General features: G+C 53.0%; 1 protein-coding gene and 1 pseudogene across 1 annotated transcript; both read right to left on the minus strand.

Annotated features, from left to right (window-relative positions):
- Positions 1 to 1517: 1517 nt before the first annotated feature.
- Positions 1518 to 2967, minus strand: LOC128070586 (heat shock transcription factor, X-linked member 3-like; annotated as a pseudogene).
- Positions 2968 to 18187: 15220 nt separating this feature from the next.
- LOC128069361 (melanoma-associated antigen 10-like) lies at positions 18188 to 18982 on the minus strand. Its single transcript, XM_052662590.1, is given in 1 exon segment — positions 18188 to 18982. A coding segment is annotated over 1 exon segment (795 nt).
- Between the last annotated feature and the right edge of the window lie 347 nt (positions 18983 to 19329).

A 19329-nucleotide genomic window follows, 5' to 3' on the forward strand; every position in this document is an offset into this window, starting at 1 on the left:
GGGACCCCCCTCTAAGTACAAGGATAGAAGTGAAGATGGATTGCCTGTGATCAGGTCCCATGTAGTCATGGGCTATCTCTCTATGCCTTGGCACCTCCTCAGCCGTGGAAAGATGTGACAGTAACGTAGCAGGTTCTCTGAGGTTTAAATTCTGTGATCCCGGCATGGTTCCATCCCAGGCCCTGGCAAGCACAGGGAGCACACCCGTCACTGAAGTCCCTGCTCTCCTTTGTTCTTTCTGTAGGCTCTGGGCAGGGCCCAAGGCATCTGATGACAGTGGAGGCAGTGGTGTGGGAAGGGCTGCAAGGAAGGTGCCTCCCAAAGGCTTGGGGAAGACACCTGGCAGGGTCGTCCAGGGTGGCCCCGGGGCCAAGGCCAGATTGGTTAGTGCAGATCTGCCCTCAGCAGGCCTAGAGTAACATGGGGTATCTTCAGAGCATGGGCAGTGATGGGGCCTGGACCTGAGGGGTGGGGTGGGGGTCGGGGGGAAGCCAAGCCCAGGACTGTGCCTGTCTGTGCAGAGAAAGGACCAGAGGCAGGCTACTGGGCTGCAAAGCCAGGGGGACCCACGTTCCCTCCTCAGTGCTCCCAGAGTTTCAGGACCCTCTGTCTTGGAACTCACCAAGTGCCTCTCTCCACCTGTCCTGCCCTCCTTCCTGCCTTCCCCACAGACTGCATGTGATGGCCGGGTCCTCTGTGTCACCATGCCCCTGTCTGCAGACAGCATGGAGATAGATGGAAAGATCCAGCCCTCTGTGACCCCCTCTTCCGTGTTACCAGGCTTGCAGGATGCTTGGGCACTTGGGCCTACGTCCAGACCAGGGCATTGTGTCGGACGTGGTGCCTAGATCCTAAATACAACTATGAGGGCAGAGCAACAAGGGCTGGTGTTCAGCTTGTGGAAATCTTGTACTTGTCTTTGGGTTTGGTGTCATGTGTTTGCAAGGCCCTTGGCAGGTGGAGTGACCCTGATTTCCAGTGGGCCTCTTGGGGATGGCCCTAGATTGGGAGCTGGAGACACTCAGCTGCTGATCAGAAACTTGTGGCATCGTCGGTGGACCCAGGAGGAGCCCCTTCTGCTTCAGGGTGCATGACTCATGCAAGCTGACACTCCCATCATCAGGAGCCAGACTGAGTCTTCTGCTGTGTGACAGGCAAGGCCCAGGGACCCATCCGTCCTAGGCTGGCCTCAGCGCATGGCTTGGGAGCCACACTCTTGGCTGAACGTGTGAAATGCTGCCGCTTCAGATGAAAAGGGACCATGGGGACCAGACTGAGGCCTGCTTGGGGCGTGGGCTTCCAGCCTTATTGGGCTCACCCAGTGCCGTGTGTGAATAGCATAGACAGAACACAGACTCACGCTTCTCATTCGATTCTTTATTTACTCCCATGTTGTTTTTGCAGTCATGATAGCCCATGACTCCAAAACAACAAAGTTTTGTTGTACTTTATTAGAGCTAGAAATAGATTTTTGCTTACAAGAGAATGCTTTTGTGTGTCCCTAGGGACCTGGCAGCTCAGGGATTGGGATTATCCTTGAACTGCTCACAGAGGGCACACGTGTAATCTAAGGACTCCTCCTCCTCCTCATCCGCCTCAGGGGCCTCACTTGGGGCCACAACTAAAATGGCCACCTTCACGATGGAATCATAGGTGTTGTACAAATTCATCGCCGAACCATAATCTGGGTACCTTGGGGGGCTCCTGGGCAGTTGCCCTGCGCTGTCCCTTCCAGCAGTAGCCGGGAATACAGACATGGAATTGCTGGACATACCCTCTCCCCTGGGGCCACCCAGCTCCCTGGGGAGATGGTTTTCCTTGGCCTGCCTGGCTACACTGCCTATAAACCAAAGGCCACAAAACAGAAATGAGCAACGGCCGGGGATTCTGTGAACATTTGGGGTTCCCTTCTGGACCTTCTTGTCAGCCTCTTGGGTGGACTCATTGTGACGAAATCGAGGAGAGTATCTGGTCACCACCACTTGCTTCTTTCTCTTTGGGGCCGCTATCGAGCTGGTGGCGGGCTGAGCAGTTGTTCTGGGGTCACCTTTCCTCTAGATGTTCTGCAGGAGCAGAGGCTTGTCTCTCTGAAACTTGGAGTTGCGATAGATCTGAAAGGAAATGAATCACTTTAGCCACCGTGGGGGAGAATGGCCATTGCTCGCCGCCCTCCTCCCCACCACTGTCATGGCCTTGGTTAAGTATGGAGATAAGGTCTCTTCGTTCCTGGCAGGTTATGAGGCCCTAGCAAGTGCACTCCCTAGAGCTCCCCCAGTGCTGGCTGTACTTGATGTGTTACTGGCCCTCCCTGACATCAAGTGGCCCCTCAGGGTCTGGAGTCACCCCTGTGGATCCTGTCTAGGGGATGGTGGAACAAGACAGGCCCTGCTTTCTCTTCTTTCCTTAACCACCCTCTCATGAGAAAAATGCTCTCCTGGGAAATGAAACCTGTCCAGCACTCAGCTCATCGAGTCTAGTCTCCCCAGGGCTCTCTACATTACCATCATCCTCTTCTTCCCTGCAGAGCAACCTGAAGGGCAGATTTTACTGAACATACAGGTTCAGTTTGTGAATGAAAGTCTTAATGCTGTCTGTCGAAGATCCTGTCTGTGCCCCTACGCTGGAAGACCTCCATCTGGAAGAGATCTGCCTCGATGACCACCATGTGTCCCTCATCGTTCCAGTGCACAGAGGTGAAGGCCGCATTCTCCACGATCATCCAGAGCTTCCTTGGGAAGGACAGCCTGAGGAGGGCATTGTTCTCTTCCTCATTGGCTGTTTCTGGGTTCAGGCCCTGTCGGGGTGGGTTGTTGGGAGCCCAGGTCTGGACTTTCAGGTTGGTCCCATAGCTTCTCCAGAGCCTCCCCTGAATCCACGTTTGGATCTGGGGAGACCTGCTGTGGCCTCTCCATCAGTTGATGGGGCGAGCGGGGCTGTGCATGTCTCGTTGGAACTCTGACTAATCATGAAGCCAGTCTAGCTCAGGAGCATTCACCACCCAAGCAGTGAACGCTCATGGCAGAAGGGCCTCAGACCACGGTCAGGGTGCCCAATAAATACTGTCTGGAGATTCTAGAATCTCGGCTGTGGGCCATGCAGCCAATTAAGTGGTCGGCTTCCTTAATTCCTTTGTGATATCACAGAGGTGATGTGGAGAGGCAGCCCTGGCCCAGTGTTGGGGAGCGGGGGATGGGAAAGGAGATGTGATCCCCAGCTTGTCTCTTCACTGAAAGTACAGAAAAGTATGTTTCAGGTTTCCTGAAAAGGCTTCCATCTGCTGCCAGGCTCCTTGTTTCAGGAGGCCAGGCCCTGGATGGGTTGACAAATGTGCTCCTGGCTTCACCCCCCTCCCTAGTAATGGGCAGACCTGTGGCTGGCTGTTCAGAGCCAGGCCCTGGTGAGTCCTAGCTCGGCTAACACTGAGAGAGACTCCAGGCGTCAGATGGGACCCTGGCAGCTGTCCCTCCCAGAAGATGGGGTCCAGAGTGTCCTGGTTGGCATAGCCTGAGTTGGTGGGTCCCCCGTCCTTCCTCCTCTTCTGGCTTTGGCCTCCTCCATTTGGTGCTGCTGGTTGGTAGGTTGTGTTCAGATGGCCCCAAAGTCAAGAGTCCTATTGTCCTGCCCGCGCCGCCCCTCGGGTTGAATTCTCCCCAGAGTAGGGCTGTGCTCAAGTACAGTGGGAGCGACCTCACGTTCCATTTGACTGTTCCCAAGCACCTGAGACAAAGACTCCCAAGGAGGCCGTGTGGGAGGGCATAGCCAGGCACTCCGCTTAGCTTGCAGCCTCCCGGGCTCTGCCCACCCCCAGACCTCCCCCTGCTGCAGATCACAGACTGTTGTCTTCAGTTTCCATTTCTTCCCATAAAGACTGCTCTTGTGGCCCTAGAGTGCTCAATATGGGAAAACCTGTGTGTGTGCTTTCCCCATCCCCTTCCTGGAGCCTCAGATTCAGCCTCCCTTGAGGCTGCCTCTAAAGCCCTATTTCCTTTTGTCAGTGGGGTGGTTGGGCTTCTGCTACCCCCAGTCCTGGCCTCCCATGTCCAACGTGGGTCTCCATGGGTACTTGCCCTTTGAAAGACTTGATTGGGGCCTCAGGGTACAGCCTGTTCTACTGAAAACAAGCATTTCACTGGTCCTCCTCTCTGCCCCTGCCCCTGTCCCCACCACCACTGTGGACCTGTTCTCCCTTACCCAGATCCAGGTCCATCAAATGATTTTGCTGGCTCTTGGGTTAGGCGCTTTTCAATGGGCCTCCTTTACATACACTCACTCTCAGGGACATGTGTGACTTGTTGAGTTAGATGTGACCAAAGGAAACCCCTGTCTACCTGTATCTGAAAAAGGGTGAGAGTCTGGGTGTGGGACTGGAGGAAATCCTAATGGAAGTCACCTGTCTTCACTGTAAATGGACAATTGAGCACTGGGTTTGGAGATGCGTGTTCTCTGGCCTTTGTGGGCCACTGTTCTTCAACATCACCATGTAGGGGACAGACTGGCACCTTGGAAAGGCCTATGTGCAAGGACCCTAGGGCACTGTCCCTCAGTTCTGCCACACGGCAGGCTCTTTTGCCCCGTGTGAGGGCCACAGCCTGCTGTCTAAAAGAGACTGCTAAAAGGGTATGGAAGAGGCTCTCCCAGGGGTAATTCAGGCTAAGGACTGGCAGCGTGGATGGAGCCTTGACTTGGGCTTGCTCCCTGGCCTTTTGGCTTCTAAACAGGCTTACAAAGCATTCCTTCAGGTCAGTTACTCCGGTTGGGACATGACCTTGGAGGCTATGAACGTCGGTGGGGGCCCCTGGTGGCTCCTCAGAAGGGGACGGAAGGCCATGGCATCTGTGGGCAGCCTGGCTAGGTGGCCTTTCCTGCCGCTGCACCCTCCCACTGCCACACTCGGGGCTCCTCCTTGCCCCCTGGGTCCTGAGGGAGCTGCCTTTCCTGGTTTCCCTCCCCGAGGCACCACCCAGACCCTCGCAGTGGGTTTGTGTGTCACTGAGGGGTCTTTGTCAGCCATGGCTCAGGACACTTGTGTTGTGCACACACAAGCCCTCATGATGTTCAATACCTGCCTTTCTCAGCCTGGCTTTCCTGCCCTTGTGCTTGGTGGCCCAGCCCCGGTGTTCCCAGCCCAGAGGCCCTCCAGCTGTTCTCCTCCCTCACTGCGGCTGGGGAGACCTAGAGCCTCAAGGGTCCACCCATGTTACCTTTCCTCCCATATTGGAGGAGGCTCCTGTAGGGACCTTATCCCAGTGGGCACTGGGACCATACAGTCAGGTCCTCCTCCCTCCTGCTCAGCGAGGAGCTGGTCAACCAGGCAGGTTCAGTTGGGCAGGAGGCCCCATGGCAGCAGCAGGGACAGGGTGCCGCCCTTATGCGTGAGGCGCTGGGACTGGACAGAGATGCCAGCCCCCGGCAGAGTCAGTTCTCAGCAAACCCCAGAGCAGCCCCACAGTGCTTCTGGTTTTCCTCATCCCCTTCCTTCCCTGGGCCAGCTTTTGTCACCTCAGGGGCATCCTGTAGCACTGAGAAGAGGAAGGCGTGAGAAGTTGGAAGGTCAGGCCTTGGCATGGGGTGGGTGGGAAGAGCGGGGGCTCCAGAGGAATTGAGACCAGGGCTCTGAGCCCACCCCAGCCATCACTAGCACGTGGTCCTGCAAAGAAGCCCAAGCCCCATGGCCTCAGTTCTTCATCTTGGAGGTGTGAGGAGCCCTGTGTGTTTGGCTGCAGGGTATGCCCGAGGGATGAGACTGAGCTCACAGGGCCTGAAGGCCGTAGACACTGTGATGGTGGGGCAGGAATCTCTCACACTGTTGCCCCCAGACGCTCCTCCACTGTTGAGTGGATGGGGTTGGCGTCTTTGTGATCCAGGGTATGTCAAACAATATGAACCTCAATAGGATGTGGAATAGCTAATCAGCCAAACAAGATGTTTCATAGATAAAACTATGTACCTTTTCCAGTTAGACCATTGTGGACCATAGTGTTAGTCACTCAGTCATGCCTGACTCTTTGTGACTCCATGGACTGTTAGCCCACCAGGCTCCTCTGTCCAGGGAATTCTCCAGGCAAGAATACTGGATTGTCTGCCCTCCTCCAGGGGATCTTCCCGACCCAGGGGTTGAACCCAGGTCTCCACATTGTGACCAGATTCTTTATTGTTTCAGCTACCAGGGAATGCCCATTTGCAGTTAGAGGACCTGTTAAATTTGGGTGTGGAGGAATGTTGCAGCAGGACATGACAAGAGGCTCCAGGAAATAGAACAAGAACCTCTCCTTGCCTCTATCTCAGCTGATTTTCCATCCAAACCCTTACTTTCCGTAACTTCAGCCCCAACCAATGTCAAATCCTTGATTATAATGGCCAGTTACAGTCTATAATTCAAAACTAATTAACACCTTGGGTTCTGGCTCCCTGGAACCAGGAGAGAGAGGGTCAGTCTATGGATTTCTGGGCATCACTTCGAGGGAGTGTGACCGGAGTTCTGCAGGTTTCCTAGCAGATAGGGGGTAGAGAAAACTCCTACTTTGCCCCTGTGGTCAATAGCTATGCAACAAGAGCCAGGACCCCTTCCTCCCCCAGAAAGAGATCCCTCTGAGGTTTATTCCAGCCCGTTTCGGTTTCTTCTCAGCCCTAAGACACACTTCACGTGATTTTAGCTCCTAGACCAACATCACTCTAGGTGTGGGGGGTCTCCTGATTCTCCTAGTGTCCCGACTGCTAACACAAGGCCTTTCACGGAGCAGAGGCTCCATGAAGGTCTTGGGAATTAGGAGCCAAGGAACAGGGGCTATTTGACTCAAATTAATTGTCTGCTATTTCCTTAGATATCCCAGGCAAATCCAAATAAACAGAGATCCCTTAGCTTTACAACATGACTCGCAAAAAGTCTAAGAAGCAATAATTCCAACTATCACTTTTTATTTTCTAATTCTTCCAACAACCAATGTGCTACGTAAGTTCACATTTCCAAAATTGTTCTAGTTCTAATTACATACTATGCTGTGTAGGACCATGAAAAACAATGGAAGAGTCCCCAATCTCTTTTATAAAACAGCAAAACTCATGTTCTTGAACTGGCTAAGTACAAACACACGGTGATCAATGTCACTGACATAGTTAGATACTGGGATGCATCGTCTTCTATAAAAAGGAATAACATTTGAAAAATTCCTAAAGAAAAGAGAGAGGAGTCTCCATGTCATTGTAGAGAACAGGAACACAAAGACACCACACAACGACTTCCCCCAATGGGCCTGGGCTCTCACTGCTGAGAAGACTGACTTGTCCGTCTTCAATCATGAAGGGAAGGATAAGCCTCCTTTCTTGTCCCCCAGGACAAGCTGCTGGACATGGGCCTGAAAGGAGCCTGGCTGCTGCTCTGGCTCAGGGTCCCTCTTCCTCCACTCTCAAGCCTCTGCGGAGGGGGTGGAAGGAGCTGGGACCCCTTCAGCCCATTCTGTCCAGATACTCCAATACCTTAAACTTGCTGGTCTCCACATAGGCCCGGGGACCCCACAGGAACTCATAGTGGGCAGGGTCGCTGTCAGGCACCTGCTGGTACTCCAGGTACACCTCCCGCACCCACACATGGGTCAGCAGCTCCCTGGGCTCCCCACAGATGTAGTGCTTCCTCCCAGGACGCAACCCCATCCTGCAGAGTTCTGCCCAGACCTCCTCCTCAGGGGCACAGTCTTCGTACATGATGATCAGGCACAGGATCACCACCAGAAAGCCAGCCTTGGGCAACCTCTGCCCATCCCTCAGCATCTCACTGAGGGTGAGAACCAGGGTGGGGAGCAGGACATACCTGTGTTCACTGGGGTCCACCTCCAAGCCAAAGACCACCTGCAGGCTCTGCTCAGCTTGAAAGAGGACCACAGGGAAGTGGTCCTGGTAATCTTTAAGGACACTATTCAGCACTTCTGCCTTTGTAATCGGCTCCTTGGTGATATACCTGCTGAGCAGGAATCACACCAGCTCATTCATCTTCACCCGTAGTGTATCTCGGAGTGAGGACCTGGCACCTTCTTGGTCACGCAAGGTGCCTGGCACTTCATCTTGCCTGCTGAGACCGTGCTCTTCAGATTGGCTCTCCAGAGTGGCAACCAAGGCATGGGAGACTGGCAGACACCCAGAGGGCTCTGGGGGAGACTGGCTGTTTCAGCAGCAGCCCCCTCCCCCAGGATTCCCCGGACCAGGAGGGAAGAGGAGGAGGAAGCTGCATCTGCTTCCCCTATCTGCTCCTCCTCCACCTCCTCCACCTCCAACTCCTCCTCCACCTCCACCTCCTCCGCCTCCTCCTCCACCTCCTCCTCCAGCTCCTCCACCTCCACCTCCGCCTCCTCCTCCACCTCCACCTCTTCCTCCACCTCCTCCACTTCCTCCTCCACCTCCTCCACCTCCACCTCTTCCTCCACCTCCTCCACTTCCTCCTCCACCTCCTCCACCTCCGCCTCCTCCTCCACCTCCGCCTCCTCCTCCACCTCCACCTCTTCCTCCACCTCCTCCACTTCCTCCTCCACCTCCTCCACCTCCACCTCTTCCTCCACCTCCTCCACTTCCTCCTCCACCTCCTCCACCTCCTCCGCCACCTCCTCTTCCTCCTCCTCACCCCAAAATAATTGTGCCTCCATCAGGTCCTCCTTCTCTCTTGGATCCTGAAAGACTCTCTCAGGCTGGCGGAGCTCATGCATCCCAGGCATGATGACTGGGATCAAACCACAGAGAGGAGTGAGGCAGGGGGACAGATGGGGACCACGGGCCTGCAGGAGAGAGTGGGTGTGAATGGCCTCAACTGAGAAACACACCCTGGGCTGTCTGATACAGGTCTCCTCTTGAGGGGTGCTCTTGGGCCTCACAGGGGTGCTTCTCCTGGGCAGGCTGTCCCCTGGCTACCCCAAGGAGGAAGGGTGGTGGCTCCCTAGGGTGCAGTCAGCAGAGCCCTGAGTTCCGTGGCTGACACGGTGGAGGGATTTGGGCCTTGTGGGGTCCCCTCTGTTCTGGGATGGGGTAACCCTGGTGCATGATCACGGCACCCTTCTCACCTTGACTCCTGGCACTGCCTGGACCTCCTCTGCTCCCTGACCTCAAGACAAGGGCCTCAGAACTACACCTTTGCCTCTTGGTTCCTGGAGCTCCTAAGAGAGAAATGGAGGGGTCACCTAGGGTGCACACTGTGGCAAAGCCCTAGGTCTTCTGTGCTTGTTGGAGGGGTAGACTCTCTGAAGTCCCCCTGCTGTGGGGTGAGAGGTTCCCTAGGGGCTCCCTTGTAGTGCTCCCCTTTTCCCTGGCACAGCCTGGACCCTCTCCTTTGGGGGCCTGCAGGGAAACTCAGAATAAGACCCAAGTCTGGATAGAAAGCATGGAGGGCCCCACTTGTGGCTGCACCTGCCCAGGGCCTCCTGCGGGCCCTAGGCTGGGGAGATGCTCAGTCCTCAGCTCCTCCTCACGTCCTGCCTGGCCTCCCAGCACTGACCACAGGGGCGGGTTCTGCTCAGGCCGGGGAGTCCAGCCCCTGCCGACCTGAAGCCTCTGCTGTCCACCTGAAAACCTCACCTGCCGAGGCCCCAACACTATAGGTGAATAAACTACTCACCCTGCTCACCCCGCTCTGGGGCCTCCGAGACCACCCCCCCGACAAGTGCTAGCAAACCTCCCTGCCTTGGGGTCCAATCACCTCAGTCTTTTTTCGCATGGAGCCTGGACTCCAGGCAGGACCAGGGATTTTCCCTTCCACCACTTTGAGGCCCTGCTACTCTCACAAGGTCCCGAGTCACTCTGAGGCCCGGATGTCAGGATATGCTGCACGTGGTCTTCCCTCCTGGGGACAACCCGGGTCCCCTCTGGTCTGGGGTCCAGCTCCACTCACTCCTCCCTCCGGATCCTCACCTTTACTCCCGCTAGGACCTGGGCTCCGTCCTCTCCCCAGCTGAGGCCCTGCTCCTCACACCAGGGCCCCAGTCTCTCTGAGACCCAGATGTCAGGAAGTCTGAACACTGTTCTAGGACCCCAGTCTGAGATCCGGATGTCAGGAACTCCGCCCCCTGTACCAGGTCCCCAGTCTGAGACCTGGGTGTCAGGAAGTCAGACCATGCCTGTTGCAGTCATCATATCCCAGGGTGTCTCAGGACTGACAGCAGGGATGGGCTTTTCTGAGGTCTCTTCTCATTGGGGTCCAGGGTCCCCTCAGTCCTCCCTCAGGCACCTCACTTTGCCTCTGGGTAAGACCTGGGATTCTCTCCTCTCCCCAAATGAGGCCCCGTTCCTCTTAACCAGGTCCACAGTCTCTCTGAGACCCGAATTCTGAAACTCAGGACCAGCCTAGAACACTAATTCTACACTGAGACCTCCAAGACCACCCGAATGTAGGGGGTGGGGGTCTGTGGGGTCCCCTCAGATTGGGGTCCAGGATCCCCCAAGTACATTAGTGCATGCCCTTTGAGTCCCATGAGGACCTGGACCCTTCCCTCTGCCCACATGAGACCCCACCCCTTATCCTCGGTCCCCAGTCTCTCTGAGCCCCTGATGTGGAAGTCAGGACATGCTGCCAAGTGCTCATCCCACCACCAGGGATGCCCAGGGCTGGCAGCAGAGGCGTGGAACTGTGGGGTCACCTGTGTTCACCCTCCGGGTCCTCATCCTGAGCCCTGGCAGGTCCTGGGATGCCAAAGTCCTCGGCAGAGGCCAGACCCTCACACCAAGGGCCTCACTGCCCTGAGGCCCCAGGAGGAGGCTGTGGACGTTGCAGCAAGGCTCCAAGGCCAGGGCTTCTTAGTGGTTGAGGACGCCATGGGCTGATACGATGTCCCACGAGTCACTCAGCCTTCCCTCTGCTCTTCGCCTTGACTCTCAGCTAGTCTGGGCACCACCCTCTACCCACCTGATTTTGCTTCCCTTAGAGACCCAGGCCCTGTCAAGCCAGCACACCCGAGAGGGAAACCAGAGTGGGGAACTCATTCCCACAACCCTGCCAGGGTCTCCCAAGGCTGAGAGCAGTGATGACCTGTATGTCCTGGGGCCCCAGAGCCCCCTTGGCCCCACTACCTTGACTCCTAGCGTGGCTGGGCGCCTTCACTCTGCTGACCTGAACCCGAGCTCTCTGACCCAGGCCCTCACTTCTCCACCTCCCAGTGGGATCAGTGATGTCACATCTGGACGCCATGCCTCGTGGTCCCCCAGGGCTGTCAAGAGGGCAGCACATATATTCCCTGGGAACCCTCAGTCTCCTCTGGTCCTCACCTCGAGTCTCCGCAGGACGTGGGGCCCTCCCTCTGCCCATCTGAGACTGCACCCCACAGACCCAACCTCTGGCTCCCCGAGTTCACTGAGGAAGAGTGGGCATGGTGGAGGGGTTCTTAGACTGACAGCCCGGCCTGGGGTCCCCAGTAATGGTGGAGTTGCATTCTATGGGACCCTCTGTTCTGGGGTGTCGTCCTCACTCAAGAGGGGGCCTCCTTGTCCCTTGAGAGAAGGCTGCAGTCCCAGCACAGATGCTGGATGGAGGGCAACTGCACCCATAGTAAACACGTGGGGTTTACTAAACTTGATTGTGTGGTGCTTATTGTCAAAGCTGGGAAATGGACTCACATTGTTCTCTGCACATGGGGGGAGAGGTGACGCTTTGTGAGTAATAAATCGTCGAACCAGGAAAGAATTCTTAACCTGTACAGTGTTCCTACTTTTCAGTCAGGGAAAGCAAGGGAATTTGAAATTAGAAAAGTACAACAACAAAAAAGAAAAGTACGACAATATATAGATGCCAACTTTATGTTTTTTATTTTAATTGGAGGCTAATTACTTTATAATATCGTATTGGTGGTTTTGCCATACATCAACATGAATCCAACTTTAAAAAACGGAAACAAGCAGAAAAGGATTCTGATCTGCAGAATGGTTTCCAGAGTGTCATGTGGGTGCTGTACCTGAGCCAGAAGAGACAGTATCGCCTATGGGACATTTAAAATTTCACGCACACTGAAAACTGTTTCTTCCTGAAATCTGGAAGCATCACATGGGTGAATGACACTACAATTGCAGTGAGGTTTACTCCACTTTTCTAGAAGCCTCGCTAGCAAGGAGGGATGGAGTTCAAGCAAAAATCTTGTCATGTTGATATGATACATGTATAAATGGTGAAATGATCACAGACATAGTATTAGCTACCACCTCCATCCTGTCACATTTCTCTTTTGTGGTGAGAATGTAGAAGTTCTGCTCCCTTTGCAACAGTCAAGTATTTGACAAGGAACTGTGAGCTGTAAGCTCCTGCTATACATTGGATCCCAAAATGTGGTAGTATTGTGAGTGGGGGCTAGTACCCTGTGAACAATCTCTCCCTATTTCCCCATCCCCTGATTCTTGGTAAACACTACTCTCTTCTCTGTTTCTCTGACCGTTTTACTTTTTAAATTTATTTTTATTTATTTTTTAATTTTTGGCCTCGCTGCTCAGCATGTGGGATCTTAACTCCCCAACCAGCGATCAAATCCACGCTCCCTGCATTGGAAGTGCAGAGTCTTAGCCACTGGACTGCCAGGGAAGTCCCAGTTTGTCCTTTTTAGACGCCGCATGTAAGTGATAACAAACCGTATTTATCTTTTTCTGTCTCCCTTATTTTACTTAGCATAATGCCCTCAAGCTCCTTCCAAGTTGTTGCAAATGGCAGGATTTCCTTCTCTCACATGGCTGCATACTGAATATGTCACCTCTTTATCCATTCATCCACTGACGGACGCTTAGGTTGTATCCATATTTTGTATATTGTGAACAATGCTGCAATAAATGTAGGAGTGAAGATATCTTTTCCATATCCTGTTTTCATTTCCTTCTGAATATACACTCAGAAGTGGAATTCCTGGATCATATGGTAGCTTCCTTGATTGTGTTCTTTGATGCACATAGTTTTTTTTTTTTTTTTAATGAGGTCCAATTTATCTGTTTTTTTCCTTTTCTTTTGGCTGTGTTTTTGGTGTCATATCCATGAAATCATTACCATCAAAGTATTTCTAGAGATATAAATAAACACAGGATAGGAAGTACACATATAATTCTTTCCTCTGACCACCAAGAGGTCCGAGAATCAATGACCCTTCAGTACCAATGAGCACACTTAGTGTACAGATGTAGTTTTGTCAATATCATTTGACAATAAAAGGAACAAGAGCTCCATGGCAAAATTGATGATTCTAGAATTGGGACGGGAAAGATGGAAAATGAGCCTAGAGCATCTTTGTAGGGTGTGAAAAAAAAAGTGCTCAAAAAGTTTCAAAAAAGGAAGCAAGGTTTTCAGGGATATGACAAAGGTATATACAAAGAGAGCTGACAGGAAGAGCTCCCACTGGTCAGTCTGAACAATTTGAAAATAAAAAATATATAAAGTTGTATTGCATTTTAACCCAAAGTGTAATATAAATACCATGAGTCCATACTGAGAAAAATAAATGATTTCCTAATTACACAAACAAGGACGGACAAATCTCCCACCGAGAAAGATTCCAGTTTATACAGACACTCCCACTTCTAGAAAGTGGAGCACAATTCTCCACCCCTGAAGCAAGACTTTCTTCCAAAGAGGACAGGATGGAAAGGGGGCATAAAACAATCACCTTATTGCACAGACACATGACAAGCACTATCTCAGCCAGATGATCAATGAGAGCATCATCAGTGATCAATTGTGCTAACAGTATATACACTTGATAGGATGTGATGAGAGTGGGATTTAACATCTGTAATATTCCTCCCTCAAACTCCTAATCCCAGACTAGGCACGAGTAAAATATCAGACAAATGCTAATCAAGGGACATTGTACAAAACATCTACTGAGTACTCCTCAAAACTGTCAAGATCATCGAAAACAAAGAAATGTTAAAGCTAAGAGGAACCCAAGGAGACATTACAACGAAATGTTAGGGTGGTTTCCTCGCCAGGATCCTGTGGGTAAAACCTATAGAAATCTGAGTAGAGCATGGGCTTTAGTTGACAATAAATAATGCATCAATACTTCCTCATTAACTGTAATAAATGTATCGCATTAAGGTAAGATATTAGTAACAGGGGAAACTGGGTAAGGGCATGTGAGAATTCTGCTATTTTCACAAATATTATTCAAATCTTAAAGAGTTACACAGGAAAAGGTCAAAATAAAGTCTATTGACAGTTTCAATAAAAAAGACAAGGAAACTCTGGGCAAAAGATGCTGAGTATGATAAAAAAGGAAATAGGAAACCAAACACAAGCACACAGAACCTGTAAGTGTGAAACGACCCTTGCTAAATTACCTGCAGCTTTCCCTCTCCCTTAACCTCCAATCCCATATAATATACTAACCGGGCCTCTCCCACCACAGAAACATCTCTGGATCCACTTTTTGTCAAGTCCCACAAACACTGCCCTGATCCAACCTCATAGATGTTTGCCTGGATGTGGCAAAAGCCACCAACCGAGGCCAGGTGTAGACCTGGAACCCTGTACTTGCTCAAAAACCACTTTAAGATGTTTGCCAGTGTTATTTGCCACAGAAGTCTGTCAAGATCCAGGCAGGGGCCAGTGTCTTGCCAAAGATACAAGGGTCCAGAGCAAACCTTTACCTTGGTGTACGTCTCAGTGTGCTCTGTCGCTCAGCCGTGTCTGACTCTTTGCGACTCCATGGACTGTAGCCCCCCTCGGGGCTCCTCTGTCCATGGGATTTCCCAGGCAAGAATACTGGAACGGGCTGCCATTTGCTCCTCCAGAGTATCTTCCCACCCAGGGATCGAACTTGCATCTCCCACATTGCAGGCAGATTCTTTAACACTGAGCCTCCAGGGAAGCCCTGAGGAAACACAGGGACTTCACAAAGGAGCAGAACATTCACTGAGAATCCTTAAGCCAGGGATGGCACCTGTCCAATCTGTGATGCCCTGGGCAAGATCAGCTTGGGAACATGGTGGTGTGTTTCTACACAGAGGCTGCTGCTGAAGATGCTGGATCCTGGAAATGACCTCCGTATAAGTCGGTTGTGGGGAGCAGTTTGGGCCCCCTAGCAGCCAAAGGCCTGAGGTTCTTATGTACCCAGAGCAAGATCCCAACTACACCTAGCAGGCACTTCCAATAAGGCGCGTGAGGAGTACCTGTTATGAAGGTGTCATGTATCCATCCTGGAGTGGCCCCCGGGGCTGTGGTCCCGGAATTGGCCCCAGAGCACGGATGTCCTCATGGAGACCCGGGCAGCAGCTCACCTGCAGCGGCATCTGCTCCCCACTCCCTCTCCCAGCCAGGTCAGATGGGATCTCCAGAGGCTTGCTGCTCCAAATCCTCATTGGAGTCTGGGGCCTCTTGCACCTAGGAGAGCATCCTGGGTACCAACCCTGCCATCTGCTAGAGCCTGTCCTCTGCTCAAACAGCCTGACTGGCTCCTACCTGGCTCTGCGGATGGCTGATTAGATACCCCTCTGCCTCTCACACTCAGGCTCAAAAGCGAGGACCGCACAGCCACATTCACAAGACCCCGAGTTTCCTCCAACACGTGGGATTCCACAGCGAATGGTCTAATACACCTCAGGATCTTAGACATGTGCCCTGCACTTCTATGGCAATCAATACTACTGACCCACCATGAGGAGATCACCCAGATGCTGTGTCAAGTCCTGTCGGCTCCACCTGAAGCACTGTGGAAGGGGATGCTGCCCTGGGACTTCCAGATAAATATACACGCATGAGGTCATCAGGACCAGGGCCTAAGCGGCTCCTGTGGCAGGTAGGGCAAATCCCAAGGCCAGGTTCTGGGGAAGAAGGGGTGCTGTGGGCAGCAGGGGTGGTTGGCCTCGGGGCTGGGCCCCACAAGGAGGATGCCCCCAGTCCCAACAGGGAACTTTGGCACCTAGCTGCTGGCCTCCTGATGGAGACTGAGCACAGCCCCGAGGGGGCTGACAGTGCAGCTCAGGGAGGGCAGCAGGGGTGTGACTGTGGGTGTGGTAGGAGGAATCCCTGCAGCCAGCTCCTTGCGGGGCAGCCTCTCTCAAGGGTCAGAGACGCAGGACTTTAGTCTCTGGGAGAGCAACCACACTCCGAGTGGTCTATGTCTGTGTGTTGTCCTGACTTGAGGATCAACCCCCAGGCGCCTGTGTCCCTTCAAAACAAATGGTCCTGACAAAAATGCTTCTGCTCAAAATTCATTGGCCCCGGGTCATCACATGACCCTTCCTAAGTGAAGAGGCCTGGCAAGGTCGTGTCCCCATGTGTGCAGGGAGAGAGGAAGACAAAGGTGACGGAACACCTGACATCTCTTCAATTCCACACTTCCAAGCAAATGCTCAACAAGAACAATGGTTAGAATTTATGACAAAATCTCCTTTGTTTTGGGGAGGAGAGTCTGAGCAGGTCACATGGGTCTTGAAATTCTCCACCTTTTCCAAGAGTCCACTGACTATCTGGCAGCTGCCATATATGTGGGCAGAATCACATCTCCTGTTCCCGTTGTTCTCTGGCACTCAGCACAGAGCTGCCCCCTCGCCCCCTGCACCCGTCTGCACCCCCCACTGCAGTGACCCCCACCACCTCCTTAGGGCCGGAAGTCGCTCCTGCCCTTTGATGCCAGGCACAGCCTTAACCTGTAAGTCCTCTGCTGCCTCCACACTTCTCAACCTGCCTGAACCCAGGGATTCTGGCAGATGTTACATCTTTACTGGCGAGTAGTTATTTCTAGTGTGATTCAGATCCAGACTCTGTCCCTCTCTCCTCAGGAAACTGTTTTGTTTTCAAGACACCTCAGAAAATCGGCAGCTCAATAGGAAACAGAATAGAACACCAGGCAAAATTGCTGCTCTGAGTGTTTTCCTCTTGGAGGATATATTATTCAGTTTGGGCATTGTGTGTGCTTGTGGGTGGGGAGCAGTGTCTTTCTCAGCTGTGAAACCTGTTCCCAGGATTCCAGACACCCAGCATGTCCTGTGCACATTTGCAGCTTCTCCTCACACATTTCTTCCCACTGAAATCTAGACCATGCTCACGAGTGGCTGAAATATAGTCCAGATGACCAAATAAATTGTCATTTCAATATACTTGGTAATCAGCTTTCCCAGGGCAGAGAGGATGGCTAGCCAAGGGAACACAGTGAAATACTTCAAAGAGCAAGATTCGCATTTCTCCAGGATTCATAGCAGATGGGGGGTGGTAGAAAACACCTCCTTTGCCCCTGTGGTCAACAGCAATGCTTCAGGAGCCAGGAAGGACCCCTTCCTTCCTGCCTCAGAAAGAGATCTCTCTGGGCTTTATCCAAGATGCAAAAGGACACCTCACAGCAATGATCCATTTCAGACTTTCCCATCAACCTCATGACACACTGCCTGTAAGTCTGAGGGCTGCCACCAACCAACCTCATCATGATCACCTCCCACAGAAGGAACCCAAGTTCTCAAAGCCCCAAACCACCCTGGCTCAGGTACCGACACTTGAGTGCTCCTCCTGGAGCCCCACCACCCCTTCCGGTGCTGCCTTGTTCCGTGGGACTAGGGGACGTCTCTCCACCTTCCTTGTGTGACTGCGGCTCTGAGACCTTCACTCTAGCTGTGGGGGTGTTCTGCTTCTCCTAGTGCCCCCACTGCTAACATGGACTTTCATGGAGCAGAGGCTCCATAAAGGTCTTCGGAATAAATGAGCCAGTGAGCAGGGGGCTCAGATGAACTGTCTCCTACTTCCTTAAATAACCCAGGCAAATCCAAATAAACGGAGATAATTTAGTTTTTGAGAATGCTACACAAGAAGGACGGAAGCATGAATTCACTACGATTACTTTTATCATCTAATTCTTCCCCCATCAATACTACTGCTCAGTAAGTTCACATTTCCAAAACAGTCCTAATTCCACTTCCACTGTATCCTGTTCAGGACCACAACACAAAATGGAAGAGTTCCCAATTGCTTTGACAAAATAGCAAAACTCCTGTTCTTGAACTGGGTAAGCACAAACACACTGTGATCATCATTCACAAAGCTGAGACACTCAAGTTTATTTAGCCTTCCATTAAAACAATCCAAGTTTGACAATTTTCTAAAGGAAAGAGAAATGAATTTGCCTATCATCATAAAGAACAGGAACCCAAAGGTGCTACACAATGGCTTCCCCAACTGGCCCAGGCCCTCAGTTCTGAGAAGGCTGACTACTCCCTCTTCAATCACAGAGGCAAAGATTAGCCTGGCTGCTGCTCTGGCTCAGGCCTCCTTGTCCTCCTCCCTCGCAGCCTCTGCAGACAGGAGTGGGAAGGCCCTCAAAGTCCTCTGTCGGACCCTGAGCACAAATGCCATGACTTGCTCTTTGCTGGTCTCCGCATAGGCCCGGGGACCCCACAGGAACTCATAGCGAGCAGGGTCACTGTCAGGCACCTGCCGGTACTCCAGGTACCCCCCACCCACCCACACTTGGGTCAGCAGCTCCCTGGGCTCCCCAAAGATGGAGTTCTCCCTCCCAACATACACCCCCATCCTGCTGAGTGCTCCCCAGACCACCTCCTCAGGGGTGGGGTCTCCATTCCTCATGATCACGCTGAGGACCAGCACCAGTAGACTGGCCTTGGGCAGGCCCTGCCCATCGCTCAGCATCTCATCGCAGGTGAGGCCCGGGGCAGGGATCATACCGTAGGTGTCCTTCCTGGGGTATACCCCCGTCACCTCCACACCAAAGACCAGCTGCAGGCACTCCAAGGCTTGTCTGAAAACCACCGGCTAGTGCTCCTGGTTATCCTTGAGGACCTTCTTCAGCATTTCCGCCTGGGAAGTCAGCTCCTTGGCTCGATACTTGAGGAGCAGGAAGTTCATCAGCTTAGTTATCATCTCCTTCAGAGTTTCCTGGGGCAAGGCCTCCCGAGGGGCTGAGGAGGACACTGTGGAGGAGGAGGCCGAGGGGGATGCAGCCTCTCGCACCTCAGCCCCCAAGAGCTGCACCTCCACCAGGCCCTGGGCCTCGCCTGGGTCCTGAAGGTCTTCCTCGGGCTTGTTCAGCTTACTCATCTCCACCAGGAGGACGATGCCTGTGATCAAACCCCAGACAGGCGTGAGACAGGGGCTTAGGGGAGGAGGGGGTGGGAATGGCCTGGGCTGAGAACCCCACTGCCCCTGTGGTCAGTGCACAGAGGCCAGGCGGGACATGAGGAGCAGCTGAGGACCAAGCATCTCCCCAGCCCAGAACCCACGGGAGGCCTTGGGCCATCTGATACAGGCCACTTACAGGTCTCCCCTTGAGGGTTTCACTCAGACCTCACAGGGGCGCTCATCCTGGGCAGCCAGTCCCTTGGCTACCTGAAGGAAGAAGTGAAGTGGCTTCCCAGGGTGTAGTCAGCACAGCCCGAGATTTCTGG

This window comes from Budorcas taxicolor, chromosome X, assembly GCF_023091745.1.
Source record: "Budorcas taxicolor isolate Tak-1 chromosome X, Takin1.1, whole genome shotgun sequence".
Lineage (NCBI taxonomy): Eukaryota > Metazoa > Chordata > Mammalia > Artiodactyla > Bovidae > Budorcas > Budorcas taxicolor.